This window comes from Perca fluviatilis, chromosome 15, assembly GCF_010015445.1.
Source record: "Perca fluviatilis chromosome 15, GENO_Pfluv_1.0, whole genome shotgun sequence".
Classification (NCBI taxonomy): domain Eukaryota; kingdom Metazoa; phylum Chordata; class Actinopteri; order Perciformes; family Percidae; genus Perca; species Perca fluviatilis.
Window position 1 is genome coordinate 1,383,729 of NC_053126.1, and position 14,349 is coordinate 1,398,077.

The 14,349-nt window shown below is 43.5% G+C and overlaps 1 protein-coding gene across 1 annotated transcript; it reads right to left on the reverse strand.

Moving 5' to 3' along the window:
* Nucleotides 1–8,763: 8,763 nt before the first annotated feature.
* LOC120573831 (heat shock 70 kDa protein 1) lies at nucleotides 8,764–12,740 on the reverse strand. Its single transcript, XM_039823690.1, has 2 exons — nucleotides 12,600–12,740; nucleotides 8,764–10,872 (listed from the first exon to the last, which is right to left on the reverse strand). The coding sequence occupies exon 2, from the start codon at nucleotides 10,847–10,849 to the stop codon at nucleotides 8,924–8,926; it is 1,926 nt and encodes a 641-aa protein (XP_039679624.1). The 5' UTR covers nucleotides 10,850–10,872; nucleotides 12,600–12,740; the 3' UTR covers nucleotides 8,764–8,923.
* Between the last annotated feature and the right edge of the window lie 1,609 nt (nucleotides 12,741–14,349).

Below are 14,349 nucleotides of genomic sequence, written 5' to 3' on the forward strand. Positions count from 1 at the left end.
GGCCTGGAACACAGCAGAGAGCACAGGTCAGACTCTGGGGTCAAAGGTCAGACTCAGACTCTGGGGTCAAAGGTCAGAACAGGGCTCAGCAGGAATACAGAACAATAACATTTAGACCGTGTTATCGCCACTAAAGTCGCCCCTAGACTGTGGAGTAAGAGTGGCGGCTATGGGAGGGAATCCCCAGAGGCGCCACGATACGATGCCACCGCGATACGCCGCCGCCGCGATACGACGCCGCCGCGATACGGTTCTAGTTTATTTCTGTGTTCAGACATTTTGGATGTAAAACTAACTTTTAGTAGCATCAGAAACAATCAACAGATGTATTGACCGGCCTGGAGTCAGAGCAGGCTGCTATCCTGGGTTCATTTTTGCTGAAACAACAACAACAACAACTCTGGTTTAAATTTAGATCATCGACTGTGTCCCCATTTGGTTTTTGAAGTGTTGTAGCGCGTCTGTTTTCCACTTCATTTGGGCAGAACACCATCTAATGAATGTGTTAAACACGCTGAGTGTGACCCAGTTGCAACGTCCCCCTCATGTGAAACCAAAATCAGAGACTTCATCAGCGTCCCTGATGTTCAGAGTCATTCCAGCGCTGCATGTCTCAACGATTCTGTAACATTACAAGAATTTAATGCCTGGCTGCTTTTAAAAGTTCTCATGATGTTGTTTCAGCGCCGTGGTGATTTATCTCCCCGGCCGATCTATCTGGGACAGAAACCAGCCGACAAGTTGGGACACGAAGTGGAAGCTGGATGTTCAACTGTGGAGGCGACAGAGTTACAAACTAGGGCTGCACGATGGGAGTAACATGTGCAATAACTAGGGCTGCACGATGGGAGAAACATGTGCAATAACTAGGGCTGCACGATGGGAGGAACATGTGCAATAACTAGAGCTGCACGATGGGAGGAACATGTGCAATAACTAGAGCTGCACGATGGGAGGAACATGTGCAATAACTAGGGCTGCACGATGGGAGGAACATGTGCAATAACTAGAGCTGCACGATGGGAGGAACATGTGCAATAACTAGGGCTGCACGATGGGAGGAACATGTGCAATAACTAGGGCTGCACGATGGGAGGAACATGTGCAATAACTAGGGCTGCACGATGGGAGGAACATGTGCAATAACTAGGGCTGCACGATGGGAGGAACATGTGCAATAACTAGGGCTGCACGATGGGAGGAACATGTGCAATAACTAGAGCTGCACGATGGGAGGAACATGTGCAATAACTAGGGCTGCACGATGGGAGGAACATGTGCAATAACTAGAGCTGCACGAATGGGAGGAACATGTGCAAAAACTAGGGCTGCGATGGGAGGAACATGTGCAATAACTAGGGCTGCACGATGGGAGGAACATGTGCAATAACTAGAGCTGCACGATGGGAGGAACATGTGCAATAACTAGAGCTGCACGATGGGAGGAACATGTGCAATAACTAGGGCTGCGATCGATGGGAGGAACATGTGCAATAACTAGGGCTGCACGATGGGAGGAACATGTGCAATAACTAGGGCTGCACGATGGGAGGAACATGTGCAATAACTAGAGCTGACGATGGGAGGAACATGTGCAATAACTAGAGCTGCACAATGGGAGGAACATGTGCAATAACTAGGGCTGCACGATGGGAGGAACATGTGCAATAACTAGGGCTGCACGATGGGAGGAACATGTGCAATAACTAGGGCTGCACGATGGGAGGAACATGTGCAATAACTAGGGCTGCACGATGGGAGGAACATGTGCAATAACTAGGGCTACACAATGAGAGGAACATGTGCAATAACTAGAGCTGCACAATGGGAGGAACATGTGCAATAACTAGAGCTGCACAATGGGAGGAACATGTGCAATAACTAGGGCTACACAATGAGAGGAACATGTGCAATAACTAGAGCTGCACAATGGGAGGAACATGTGCAATAACTAGGGGTACACGATGGGAGGAACATGTGCAATAACTAGGGCTACACAATGAGAGGAACATGTGCAATAACTAGGGCTGCACGATGAGAGGAACATGTGCAATAACTAGGGTTGCACGAAGGGTGGGTCCTGAACAAAGCCGCCATTTTTAAATAGTTTAGCCAGCTGTGTTTTGTTGCTGCCTCCAGCTTCTTTAGAAACTAAATGTGTCTCCTGGCAAACAGCCACATGCTGAGAATCAGAAACACAGCTTCCACGTTCTGTAATAAACACAGGAATTAATCAGGTTATTTTAAAAAGCTGCAGATGTATTATCTATCTCCCAAATAATCAATTACTAGAGTTAATATCGCTAATAAGCTTCGGGCATAAAAAGATAAAAACAAATCTTTACACCAATGTAATGACATGCATGACACGTGTGTGTTGAGAGGAATCAGCAGACTGACAGCGCCACAACTCAAATCAAACATCCACAAAGAGAAGAGTCAAACTGAGCTTCAAAATTAATCATCCGACTAAATCAGCCCCCCTGAATGTAATCTCAGCCTGCACACTGAGCCGTGGTTACTGACAAGAGAAACGTGGTTTTATAACGGGGTTAATGTAGCTGCTCGTCTCTGAGTGTCAGCTGGCGTCCGGAGGAGCCTCTGTGACTACATGGAAACACGCCCTCGAGGTCTCGGTTTAATGCAGTACAGCGATGCTTGTTCCGTTTAAAGCACTGCTGCTGTTTAAATGCACAAATGCTAGACAAGGAGACAGATTCCTACCCTCCCTCCGACCCCCCCCCCTCCAACAAAACATTTCTTCAAAACGCAGTGAACCGACTTCCAATTATATATATTGTGGCACTCGGTGACCTGATGGTGTTTAATCCAAGGCAAGGAAGCAGCAGACGCCTGCGGCTACTGTCTACAGTCAGTCTGAATGTATAGAGCAAGAACAGCTCTTTTTTATACATTACAAAAAAAGGCAAAAGGGAAACACTGGGTATCTTGTTGCTTTATACTTTCACACAAAACTGGAATCTACCTACAAACAAGTCAAAGATAATCCTATGTTAACTGTTTGTATGTTTGCTTGATCTCTGAATCCCCGTCCACATCTCTGATTTATTCAACTTAGCTGTGCTCTTCAACAGCTGTTTCCGTCGGGTGGAGAGAGTCGACCAATTAGAGTATAACCTTGTCTTCTTGCTAGCTACATACATGATAAATGGCGACAAAAACGACAACAAGTGTGGATGAGACTGACACAGTCAGGTGAGAAAAAAAACAATCTTAAAAAAATGTGACGGACAGAAATGTATAATAATAATAATAAAAATAATATATAATACAGCTCAATACATAACAAAAAAAAGCTGGGTCCCAACAGAGTGGAAACTTAATCACAAACAAACTGTCAAAAACAGTTAGTATACGTCTAGTTTATATCATCGACGTTCCACTTCCAGGATTGCTCCGGTGCCGCCGGAACATCTGCCGGATGTCTGTTATTTTCAGCCGGCTCTGCGTCCCCTTCCTCTGTCTCTGTGTCGGGGTTCTAACCTCCGGTGGATTTGTGAGGACTATGGTTAACTGCTCCTCAGATCTCTGCAGGGTAAATCCAGACAGCTAGCTAGACTGTCTGTCTGTCTGTCTAACAGCTAGCTAGACTGTCTGTCTGTCTGTCTGTCTGTCTGTCTAACAGCTAGCTAGACTATCTGTCCAATCTGAGTTTTCTGTTGCACGACTAAAACTACTTCTGAACGTCCACATGTTCCACCAGAACCAGTTCCTTCCTGAGACTATTCAGCAGAGGCACCGTGACTCCGTCCGGAGCTTAGCCCCGCCCACGGTGATTGTGATTGGTTTAGAGAAATAAATAAACCAGAGCACTTTCTTCTCCCATCCAGGAATGCTGTGTGGACAAGCCAGAGGACTAGCTCCTCCTCCACAGAGCTGTGGAGGAAGGTCTGGCAATGGGAGACTAGTATATATAAAGCAAGAACGGTTTTTCTAAATTATAAGGAGACACGGGCATCCTAATTGCCTAAACAAAGTAATTGGTCATGGATCTTCATGTCTATCCCCTTCCATATTTTCAAAAGAAAAAGCCACACAGGGACCAAATGTTGTGGTATTCATGACTAAATCCTCTGAAAACCCAAGTTCATGAAAAGTACACCAAGGTTTGTCACTATTGCTGTCCCCCATTTCCCTCAGCTTCATGTTGAAAAGCAAAAAAATAAAAATAAATCCCCTAAATCATTCACCATTTTTTAAATGAGAAGACGTCTAGTCGCTATATCTATTTTTGGCATTTTCCAAAAGGAACGAGGCTGTTCTCACAAGTCCAAGCACACAAACACTGGGGGAAGCAAGTTCCCTCAACACCCCAGAACAGCACACGTTCATTCGGGTTGCATTTAAAAGCGAGCACTGAAAGACTGAGGAAGAAAAAGGGAAACAGAGCTTCAGACGGTCCTTTTTAAAACACCAGTGACGGGACATTTGTTGTGTCAGTTGTGCCGACTGACAGAGACCACATCGCTGAACTCAACCCTGACCGCAAAAAACAGTTCAACAGAAGCTCAGTGTTGTAAATGTGTAACATTCACAAAAAGTTAACCAATACCTTCACAAACTAAATTGGGGTAATTTTCCCATTTTTTAAAGCAAAGTGGTTGGATGACGGGCAGTGAGGTATCATTATTTTCCACTGGGTGGGGTCCTAACTTTAAAGAAAAGTTCTTACTGTAGCATTAACACGGAAATACCCCAAAACTGTACCACTAATGCAGGGTTTACCCCCCCCCCCCCGTTATAAGGTTAGGGTGCAGCACCCGAGCTGAAGGAATGAAACAAAGACTTTCCTCAGATCTGATGGCTGTAGTCGGACTTCTTTAGCTTTAAGTTTTATCTTTAGTGTTACTTATATATTATCTGCTCTAGCTTTTCCAACTTTTTAGACACAGATATGGAGATCATAACGGTCCAAAACGATGTGAAAAAGAGACGCAAAACTACCAACAAAGGCACACAAACTGACGACAAAGAGACGCTAAAAGGGGGCGGCCTCTAGCTCACCCAGTAAGAGCGTGTGCCCTATGTAGGCTGAGTCCTTTGCAGCAGCCAGGGTTAGAGTCCCAACTGCGGCCCTTGGCTGCGTGTCCTGCCCCATCTTTCTCCCACCTTTCCGGTCTTTACACTGTCTCTATCTAATAAAGGGCAAAGCCCCAAAAAATAAAAAAGACACCAAATGACAACACAGACCCAAAACAACCCCCGAGAAAACAGAAAGTGACACAATGTTTCAGTGACAATGCAATGTCAATGAATACATGTGGAAATGTTACAGTAACAGTGCAAATCACAAAGTGACAGCTGAATGTTAACATTTGAAACGATTCATCAGAATGAATGAACTGTGTTGGCGGTTGGCTGCAGGGTATTTAAACTTGTGTTTCTCATTTTACTGAAGCCCTCTGAGAGCAAATCAAAGACCAGCGGGACCCAGGCTGAGGCTAGAAGGGATACAGCTACGGACAGTTAAGTTCAGGAAAAAGATCGTGGTTTGGATAAAAACATACCCAAGGGTGGCCGGGTTGGCTCAGTGGGTACAGAAGGTGCACATTAGAGGTTTATGCCTCGAAGCAGAGGTCTAGGGTTCGACTCCTACCTGTGATGATTTCCTGCATGTCTCCCCCCCTCTCTCTCTCTCATCTAGCTGTCCTGTCAAATAAAGGCGGAAAAGCCCAAACAATAATCTTTAAAACACTCCCAAGGAACGAACACGCTTTTCCTGGGCGCAAGTATTACAAATACTGTAGCTACCGTAGCTGTATCCCTTCTAGCCACAACCCCCAGACCCTAGTAGGGCTGCACGATGAGGAACAAATCACATTGTGATTATGTTAACTGATATTGCGATTGTAATCACGCGATTGGAGGAAATGATCCATTTTGTATCGTTATTCTCATTTCCATTAAAACGATATTAAAATGAGAATGATGATAGAGTGATCTTAGCGATGATGTGCACCAAACAAAGATGTTTCCTGACGGCTGGAAGTTTGACACAGATTATTTCTTTAACAAAAATAGCCCCTCCCCCCTGCAATTTGGATATTACACTAGACTAGTCCATATTGCCAGATTGATAACATTACGATGAATTGTGCAGCCCTAGTTTGAATCCCCCTGGAAAAGCTAACAAGCTAACAGAATGTAGCATCACTTACCGCGGCTTATTGTGGTTCCGCTCCGGACCGAAAAATAACCGTTAGCAGCCGAGCTAGCGAGCCTCTATCCTCATAGCCCGGGTCTCCTCTCTCATAGCCTGGGTCTCCTCTCTCTGCAGATTATCAACACGACGCCGGTCTCATTTCCACCAAAACGTCCCGATACTGAAGTTAATAAACTGCTGGTTAGTTCAGCTGGTTCAAACGGAAACTCGGCGGTTGCCCTCGTTAGCTCGCGGTGCTAGCCTGAACTAATTGGCTAGCTTAGCTTCGATAGCTTGAGCTAATGGTAACGTTAGCTTCGATAGCTTGAGCTAACGGTAACATTAGCGGTTCTCCAGGGTGTGGCTGATGTTTCTCCGCGAGGCCCACTTCCAAACATACTGTCCCGTTAACACCTGGCTGTTCTTAAAATATATTCTTAAAATCCGACTGAACGCCTGCGCCCCGTCCCGACGGTTGGCTTGTTTCTTAAACCGTTTTTGTTCTTTGCTAAATACAAGATGGCACAGACCGGAGGGGCGGGGTCACAGACTGTATATTAATGTAACATCCGGTCTACAGTCTATGGGCGGGACTCAAGTGTTGTTCTATTTCCGGTGAGGTTTCCGCTTCACAAATAAAGGGGTATAAATATATCGACCTAGATGATATTAATAATCCAGTACAAAGGCTCCAAGGCTTGATTTAATAATTATTCCTTTAATAAGAATGTAATGTTGGTCACATTTTATAATGTTGAGGCACAGCTGGAAATGTAGAGCTCTCGCGAGATTTGGGTCTGGCTTCCCAGGCTACTTAATATCTTAATATCAGTGGTGGGACAAATATTCAGATACTACAGGTGAATAGGGTAACAAAGTATTTTAACTTATGGATATCCCCATGAAACTTCCCCACTCGAATACTTACATTAAGATAAAAAAAATTGCATTAAAAGTTTTCTGATTTTTTTCTGATCAAAGAAGAAAATTAGGCATTAATGGTAACTTTTGGTGAATTTAGCAGAAATCTACAGACATAAAGACAAAGTATAGTAAAATAATTTAATTTTTTTCCCACTAGTCTGACAGAAGTCATGTTATATGAGCAAAAGTACAAAATATGTTTTAATATTTATACTATTCATCCACCCAGTCATTCCTCCAACCTTTGTGTATATGACTCTTTACTACATCTCAGCATTTATATATATTCTGTCCATTCATGTATACCAGGGGGCTCAAACTCAGTTTCCCAGAGGGCCACACTGGAAAAAGAGGATCACACCGAGGGCCAGACATGGAGAGTTTATTGACGTGCTTTTGTTACTGCATGTCACTGGTTTTTAAACATTTGTCACTGTTTTTTAAACATTTTGGTAACTTTTTACCTCATTTTTGTTGTTTTTGTTTCGACTTTTTCGTGGCTTTCTCAGACATTTGTCGCCTTTTTGTAAATTTGTTGCTTTTTCCGACATTTTTGCCCTACAAAAGTCATCAAAAGAGTTCCTTAGCCATCGTAGAATTTAGCAAATCAAGCAAAACAAAGATAAATTTTTTTTAACAACAACCTGTATCTCAGCCTGAATATTAAACTCTCTCTCTGCTTCTTCTGGGGGGATTTCTGAGTCTCAGAGTCGGCAAATCTGCCAAATTCTGCTTTGAATGTCAGAATATTACAGTTTAAAAAAAACCCTTTCCTGTGTTTTTGGTTTGGCGCACAACTAGGAGGGCCAAAATGTATTGTGAACCCAAATTGATATACGGGCCAGATTTGGCCCGCGAGCCTTGAGTTTGAGACATGTGATGTATACTGTGATATTACTGGTCTACATCATCATCTAGACCACACTTTGCACCTACTGTACATTGACTCTTTACTATATTTCAGCATTTTAAAGACTGTCTAGTCATATATATGTTATTTCTGATCTACATCACTACCTAGTCCACTATTTGCACCTTGTGTATATTGACTCTTTACTATCAGCATTTACATGGACGGTCTATTCATTTATTGTGTTATTACCATATCACTTTCTCATATCCATCGTCTTACTTATACCTCACTTTGCACCGGCTTTGTAATGCCTACTTAATAGGTACTTCATGTAGCCTTTATGTAGCATATTATATTCTGTATTCTTGTATTACATTGAATGTGTAAGTGAATGTTGTTCTGCACGCTGATGCTTTTCTCGGTCAGGTCACCGTTGTTAATGAGAACCTGTTCTCAACGGCCTGCCTGGTTAAATAACAAAGATATTCCTTCACCCAACGTGTCAGACAGGCTCTTAAAGCAGTGAGGTAATCAGCTGAAGTTGAAGTGAATGCAACACGTTATATAAACCTGGAGCTTCTTGTGTTACTCATCTTTTCGGAGGCAGTAACTGGGGCTTTCTAGACAGTTCTTCTTCTATTAGTACCAGTGTATGACTGTAACTGTCATCAGCTTTAAGTGAATCTATTTAAACATCATTTTATTACAACTGCTGCACAATGATGGGGTAAATAAAGCGCTCTTATCAGAAACAGTACGTTACGTATCGTCTGGATAATTCAAACTTAACTGCTGCTAAAAACTCAAAAAATGAAACCCAAAATTATATTTATGTTTCATCTTTATTGCATTGTCCTGCAATGTACATTTAACATGGGTCATATTATCCCAAAGTTTATAACATCAACAACTTTCATCACAAATAAGAAATAATGATAAAAATATAAGTCCCAGTGATACCAGAGTCTATATGAAGGGCTGCATTAGTCCACCTCCTCGATGGTTGGCCCCTGGGAGCTGGCTTGGCGTGCCTGTTCTCCACAGCTGCTGCCTGCAGGCATCCCTCCCTGGTACAACTTACTGATGACGGGGTTACACACCTTCTCCAGCTCTTTCTGCTTGTGCTGGTACTCCTCTTTATCTGCCAGCTGGTTGTTCTCCAGCCAGGCCACGGTCTCGTCACACTTCTCGATCAGCTTCTTCTGGTCCTCTTCGCTGATTTTGCCTTTCAGGTTGTCGTCCTGCACGGTGTTCTTCATGTTGAAGGCGTACGACTCCAGCGAGTTCTTGGCAGAGATTTTCTCCCTCTGCAGGTCGTCCTCGGCTTTGTATCGGTCGGCCTCCTGCACCATCCTCTCGATGTCTTCTTTGCTCAGTCGGCCCTTGTCGTTGGTGATGGTGATCTTGTTCTCTTTGCCCGTGCTCTTGTCCACCGCGGACACGTTGAGAATGCCGTTGGCGTCCACGTCGAAGGTGACCTCGATCTGCGGGACCCCGCGTGGAGCCGGTGGGATTCCCGTCAGGTCGAATTTGCCCAGCAGGTTGTTGTCCTTGGTCATGGCTCTCTCCCCCTCGTAGACCTGGATGAGGACGCCGGGCTGGTTGTCGGCGTAGGTGGTGAAGGTCTGCGTTTGTTTGGTGGGGATGGTGGTGTTGCGTTTAATCAGCGAGGTCATGACTCCTCCGGCGGTCTCGATGCCCAGGGACAGAGGCGCCACGTCCAGCAGCAGCAGGTCCTGAACGTTGCCCGAGGTATCGCCGCACAGAATGGCAGCCTGGACGGCCGCGCCGTAAGCCACCGCCTCGTCTGGGTTGATGCTCTTGTTCAGCTCCCTGCCGTTGAAGAAATCCTGCAGGAGTTTCTGGATTTTGGGGATTCGGGTGGAGCCTCCGACCAGGACGATGTCGTGGACCTGCCCTTTGTCCATTTTGGCATCCTTCAGGGATTTCTCCACCGGCTCCAGCGTTCCCCTGAACAGGTCGGAGCACAGCTCCTCAAAGCGAGCCCTGGTGATGGAGGTGTAGAAGTCGATGCCCTCGCACAGAGAGTCGATCTCGATGCTGGCCTGCGAGCTGGACGACAGCGTCCTCTTGGCCCTCTCGCACGCCGTGCGCAGCCTCCTCAGGGCTCTCTTGTTCTGGCTGATGTCCTTCTTGTGTTTCCTCTTGAACTCCTCCACGAAGTGGTTGACCATGCGGTTGTCGAAGTCTTCTCCGCCCAGGTGAGTGTCTCCGGCCGTGGACTTGACTTCAAAGATCCCGTCTTCGATGGTGAGGATGGACACGTCGAAGGTGCCTCCGCCCAGGTCGAAGATCAGCACGTTGCGTTCTCCCGACTTGCTTTTGTCCAGACCGTAGGCGATGGCGGCCGCGGTGGGCTCGTTGATGATCCTCAGGACGTTCAGTCCCGCGATGACGCCGGCGTCTTTAGTCGCCTGGCGCTGCGAGTCGTTGAAGTAGGCGGGGACCGTGACGACCGCGTTGGACACCTTCTGGCCGAGGTAGGCCTCGGCAATCTCCTTCATCTTCACCAGCACCATGGAGGAGATCTCCTCCGGGTTGAAGGCTTTCATCTCCCCTTTATATTCCACTTGTATTTTGGGCTTCCCTCCGTCTCCGACCACCTTGAAGGGCCAGTGCTTCATGTCCGCCTGCACCACCGGGTCATCGATCTTTCTTCCAATCAGTCTCTTGGCGTCGAACACGGTGTTGCTGGGGTTCAGAGCCACCTGGTTCTTGGCTGCGTCGCCGATGAGCCTCTCGGTGTCAGTGAACGCCACGTAGCTGGGGGTGGTCCTGTTGCCCTGGTCGTTGGCGATGATTTCTACTTTTCCGTGCTGGAAAACGCCCACGCAGGAGTAGGTGGTGCCCAGGTCGATGCCGATCGATACGCCTTTAGCTGCAGACATCTCGGCTGTTTAGAATACGTTTCCTAAAGATGCAGAGACAAACATTAGAAAGGAATGTAAATACCTAGAGCAACTATCATCACATCATGAATTAATAGAATAGAAGGCCTTTTATTGTCACTATACACATGTACAATGAGATAAAAAGCAACTCCTTTTCCAAAATGTACGTAAAATAATATAACAACATGGAATGAAATAAGTAGTGCAAAAAAAGGGGGGGTAAGGTGGAAGGAAATCTAATCTATTTAGTTTATCTAATTAGCTCAGTTGGTAGAGCAGGCGCACATATCTAGAGGTTGACTTCTCAACGTAGCGGCCGCCGATTCAACTCCGACCTGCGGCCCTTTGCTTCATGTCATCCCCCCCCCCCCTCTCATGTCTTCAGCTGTCCTGTAAGAATAAAGGCCTAAAAAAATAATCTTTTAAATATGTCTGATGTCGATCACTGAAAATGATAACTTACTAAATGTACAGCTGCGAAGATGAATAAATGAATCTATCAGTTGTCAACAATTAAATTAATCAACTATTTTGATAGTTGATTAATCAGTTTGAGTCATTTTAATTTAAAAATAAATAATTGATGACTTTATAATTCTGATTTAAGCTTCTTAAATGTGGATCTTTTCTAGTTTCTTCACTCCTCTGTGACAGTAAACTGCAGCATTAAACAACAACGACCAACGCATCCTTAATTCTTTTTTAAGAATACTTTTGGGCTTTTCTGCCTTTAATTGACATGACAGCTAGGTGAGAAAGGGGAGAAAGAGGGGAGGGGAAGACATGCATCACAGGTCGGACTCGAACCTCTGCGTCGAGGCATAAACCTCTCTGTATACGTGCGCCTGCTCTACCAACTGACCCAATCCGGCCACCGCAGCCTTAACGTGACAGTTATTCAGATATCGGGTATTTAGTTGAAACAGTAACATTAGGTCTAATCACATAATCGGACTATAGTTACAGCTGTTGTTCAAAACACATTGCTTAAATGTAAACTCCACAGCACTGTTTATTAATCACAGCCTAAAACTGATCGTTTTTCTCGGGAGTTTGGTGGAACTAGCTCTATTTAATTCATCGATGATTATTTCTAGAATCATTTTTTTAGGAAGTTTTAATATTAACAAAGCAACACATAATGTAATACGTAGCTACATTTAAACTCTACATCACGGTTCATTAATAGCAGCCTAAAATTGAGAGTTTTTCTAAGAGAGTTTGCTGTCTTTAATCCATTGATTGTTTCTATAATTCGCTGTAAATTACATTTAAGGACCTTTCAGTTCTAAGAAAAAAATATTTATTACATAGCTGTTCTACAATACAATAACTTACATTTAACTCTAAAACGGACAGTTTATCTAAGAGATTAAGGATCAAACTCCCCGTAACGTTAACGATAGATTTACTTTTTAACGTTAATGAACTAATTAACTAGTTCACTAAAGCTAGCTATGTGATCCAGTAAATTGAAAATAACTATTTTCCCCATCACTAATTCGCACATCATTTGAAGGTCAACACATAATTAATTAACGTTACAAAACCTTTTTAGGAACAAATAACTTACTTTAAATTCTAAAATGGGAGTTTTTTCTAAGTGAGTTTGGTGTATTTCTATAGTTTAGAGTAATTCTATATTTCGCACATCAACAAATAATCTGCCAGTTGATATGTAACACTAATAGTTCACGTTTACACTCTAGACAAGACATGGAAGAAGCGTAGCTACTAGGCTACTTACCCTCTTTAAGAGATGAGAATATGAAGAGAAGAGAATCCGGTTTGTGTTCGCCGTGTAGCTGCTCCGGTCAGTGCTCGTAGTCTCGATGCCGGTAACCTCGCCGTCACCGTTATTTTATACTTTCCTCACTCGCCTCTGGTCACTTCTCGAGCTTTCCACTGACTGTTTGTGTGATCCAATCAGAGCTCAGCGTGGGTGGACGACGTGATGACGTTTCACCAGAAGCGATGCCACCAGAAGTTTCTACAAGCTTCTGGTCGAAGGGAGAAACTGGTGGAGCAAAATGTGCTTTTTAAAGAACAATGAAATATAGTCCGAGGTCAAAATCCGAGCCTGAAAACAGCGAAACTGAAGCAAATACAGAAAGACTTGTCAGAAAAAAACGTCTAACAAATGTGAACACAATCAGATAAATAAATACACAAATTAACAAAACATATCATCGTTTTTTAACACTAATGCACCTAATATCCACCTTTTATGTACATTATGTGCTTCATAAACACGATTACTTCAATGCCGAAGTTTGAAGAAGACATTAATGATAAAGTCTAATACGTAAAATATGTTTCACAAGACTGTACAATAATCAGACAACCTAAAAAGCCTAAAATTTAGAGTTTTTCAGGTGGAATATTGGTGAAAGTTTGTTTTCGTAGAAACAGCCCGTAGCATTATTTTATCCAACATTTAATTCAACTGTAAAAAGGTAGGCTACTCTTAAATTCAGGTTTTGAATTTAAACATTTTAACAATTTACATATAATTTTAGTCACAGTAGTAAAATCAGTTTACAGTTTTAATCGTGACAAATGTTAGGCCTATATATCTCATCTAAAAGTCAAACTCTATTACATATGTAAATATAGCTGCCTGTAATGTATGTATATCTATGCTTCAACAATGTCAGTTTGTATAATGCTGTTTCAGATACAGACAATGGTCTATATGTGTGTAGGCTATAGTTATTTACAGAAATATTCACATATATGTTTAGTGTAGCCTTATGTGCTGGGTGATGTCATTTTCCCCGCCGTGCGCTACATTAAAATCAATGCGACACACCTTACAAAAAGCGTGGAGGTTGTCGATGTGACTCGGTAAGATGCATGTCAATTGTTGCGCCCAACACTGTTGCTTGCGCAGAGATTGACTGTGCAACTGAATTATAGGTTGCCAGGTTGAGGGTTATAGGTTGCCAGGTAGAGGGTTAGGTTGCCAGGTTGAGGATTATAAGTTGCCAGGTTGAGGTGACTAACGGTTGAACATTGTATATATGCTGTGTGGATTGTGTGAATAGGATGCGTTTCATACCAGATCTGGCAAATGGTGAACATTAGACAAACATATTGGTCTGATTATTTATAAAGGAGTTTGGGCCATGCTGTAAATTACGGGAGTTTCCCAGGAGAAATAAACTGGGAGGGGTCTGGGAGATAGGGCTAAAACACGGGAGAAACCCAAGAAATGGGAGTGTTGGCAGCTATGCTATGTGCACAAAAGCCACGGAAATATCTCTGAGGGTTTAACCCTAACCTTTTATTATTTATTAAATATCTCTAAACCTGAGGGTTTAACCCTAACCCTTTATTATTTATTAAATATCTCTAAACCTGAGGGTTTAACCCTAACCCTTTATTATTTATTAAATATCTCTAAACCTCAGGGTTTAACCCTAACCCTTTATTATTTATTAAATATCTATATACCTGAGGGTTTAACCCTAACCCTTTATTATTTATTAAATATC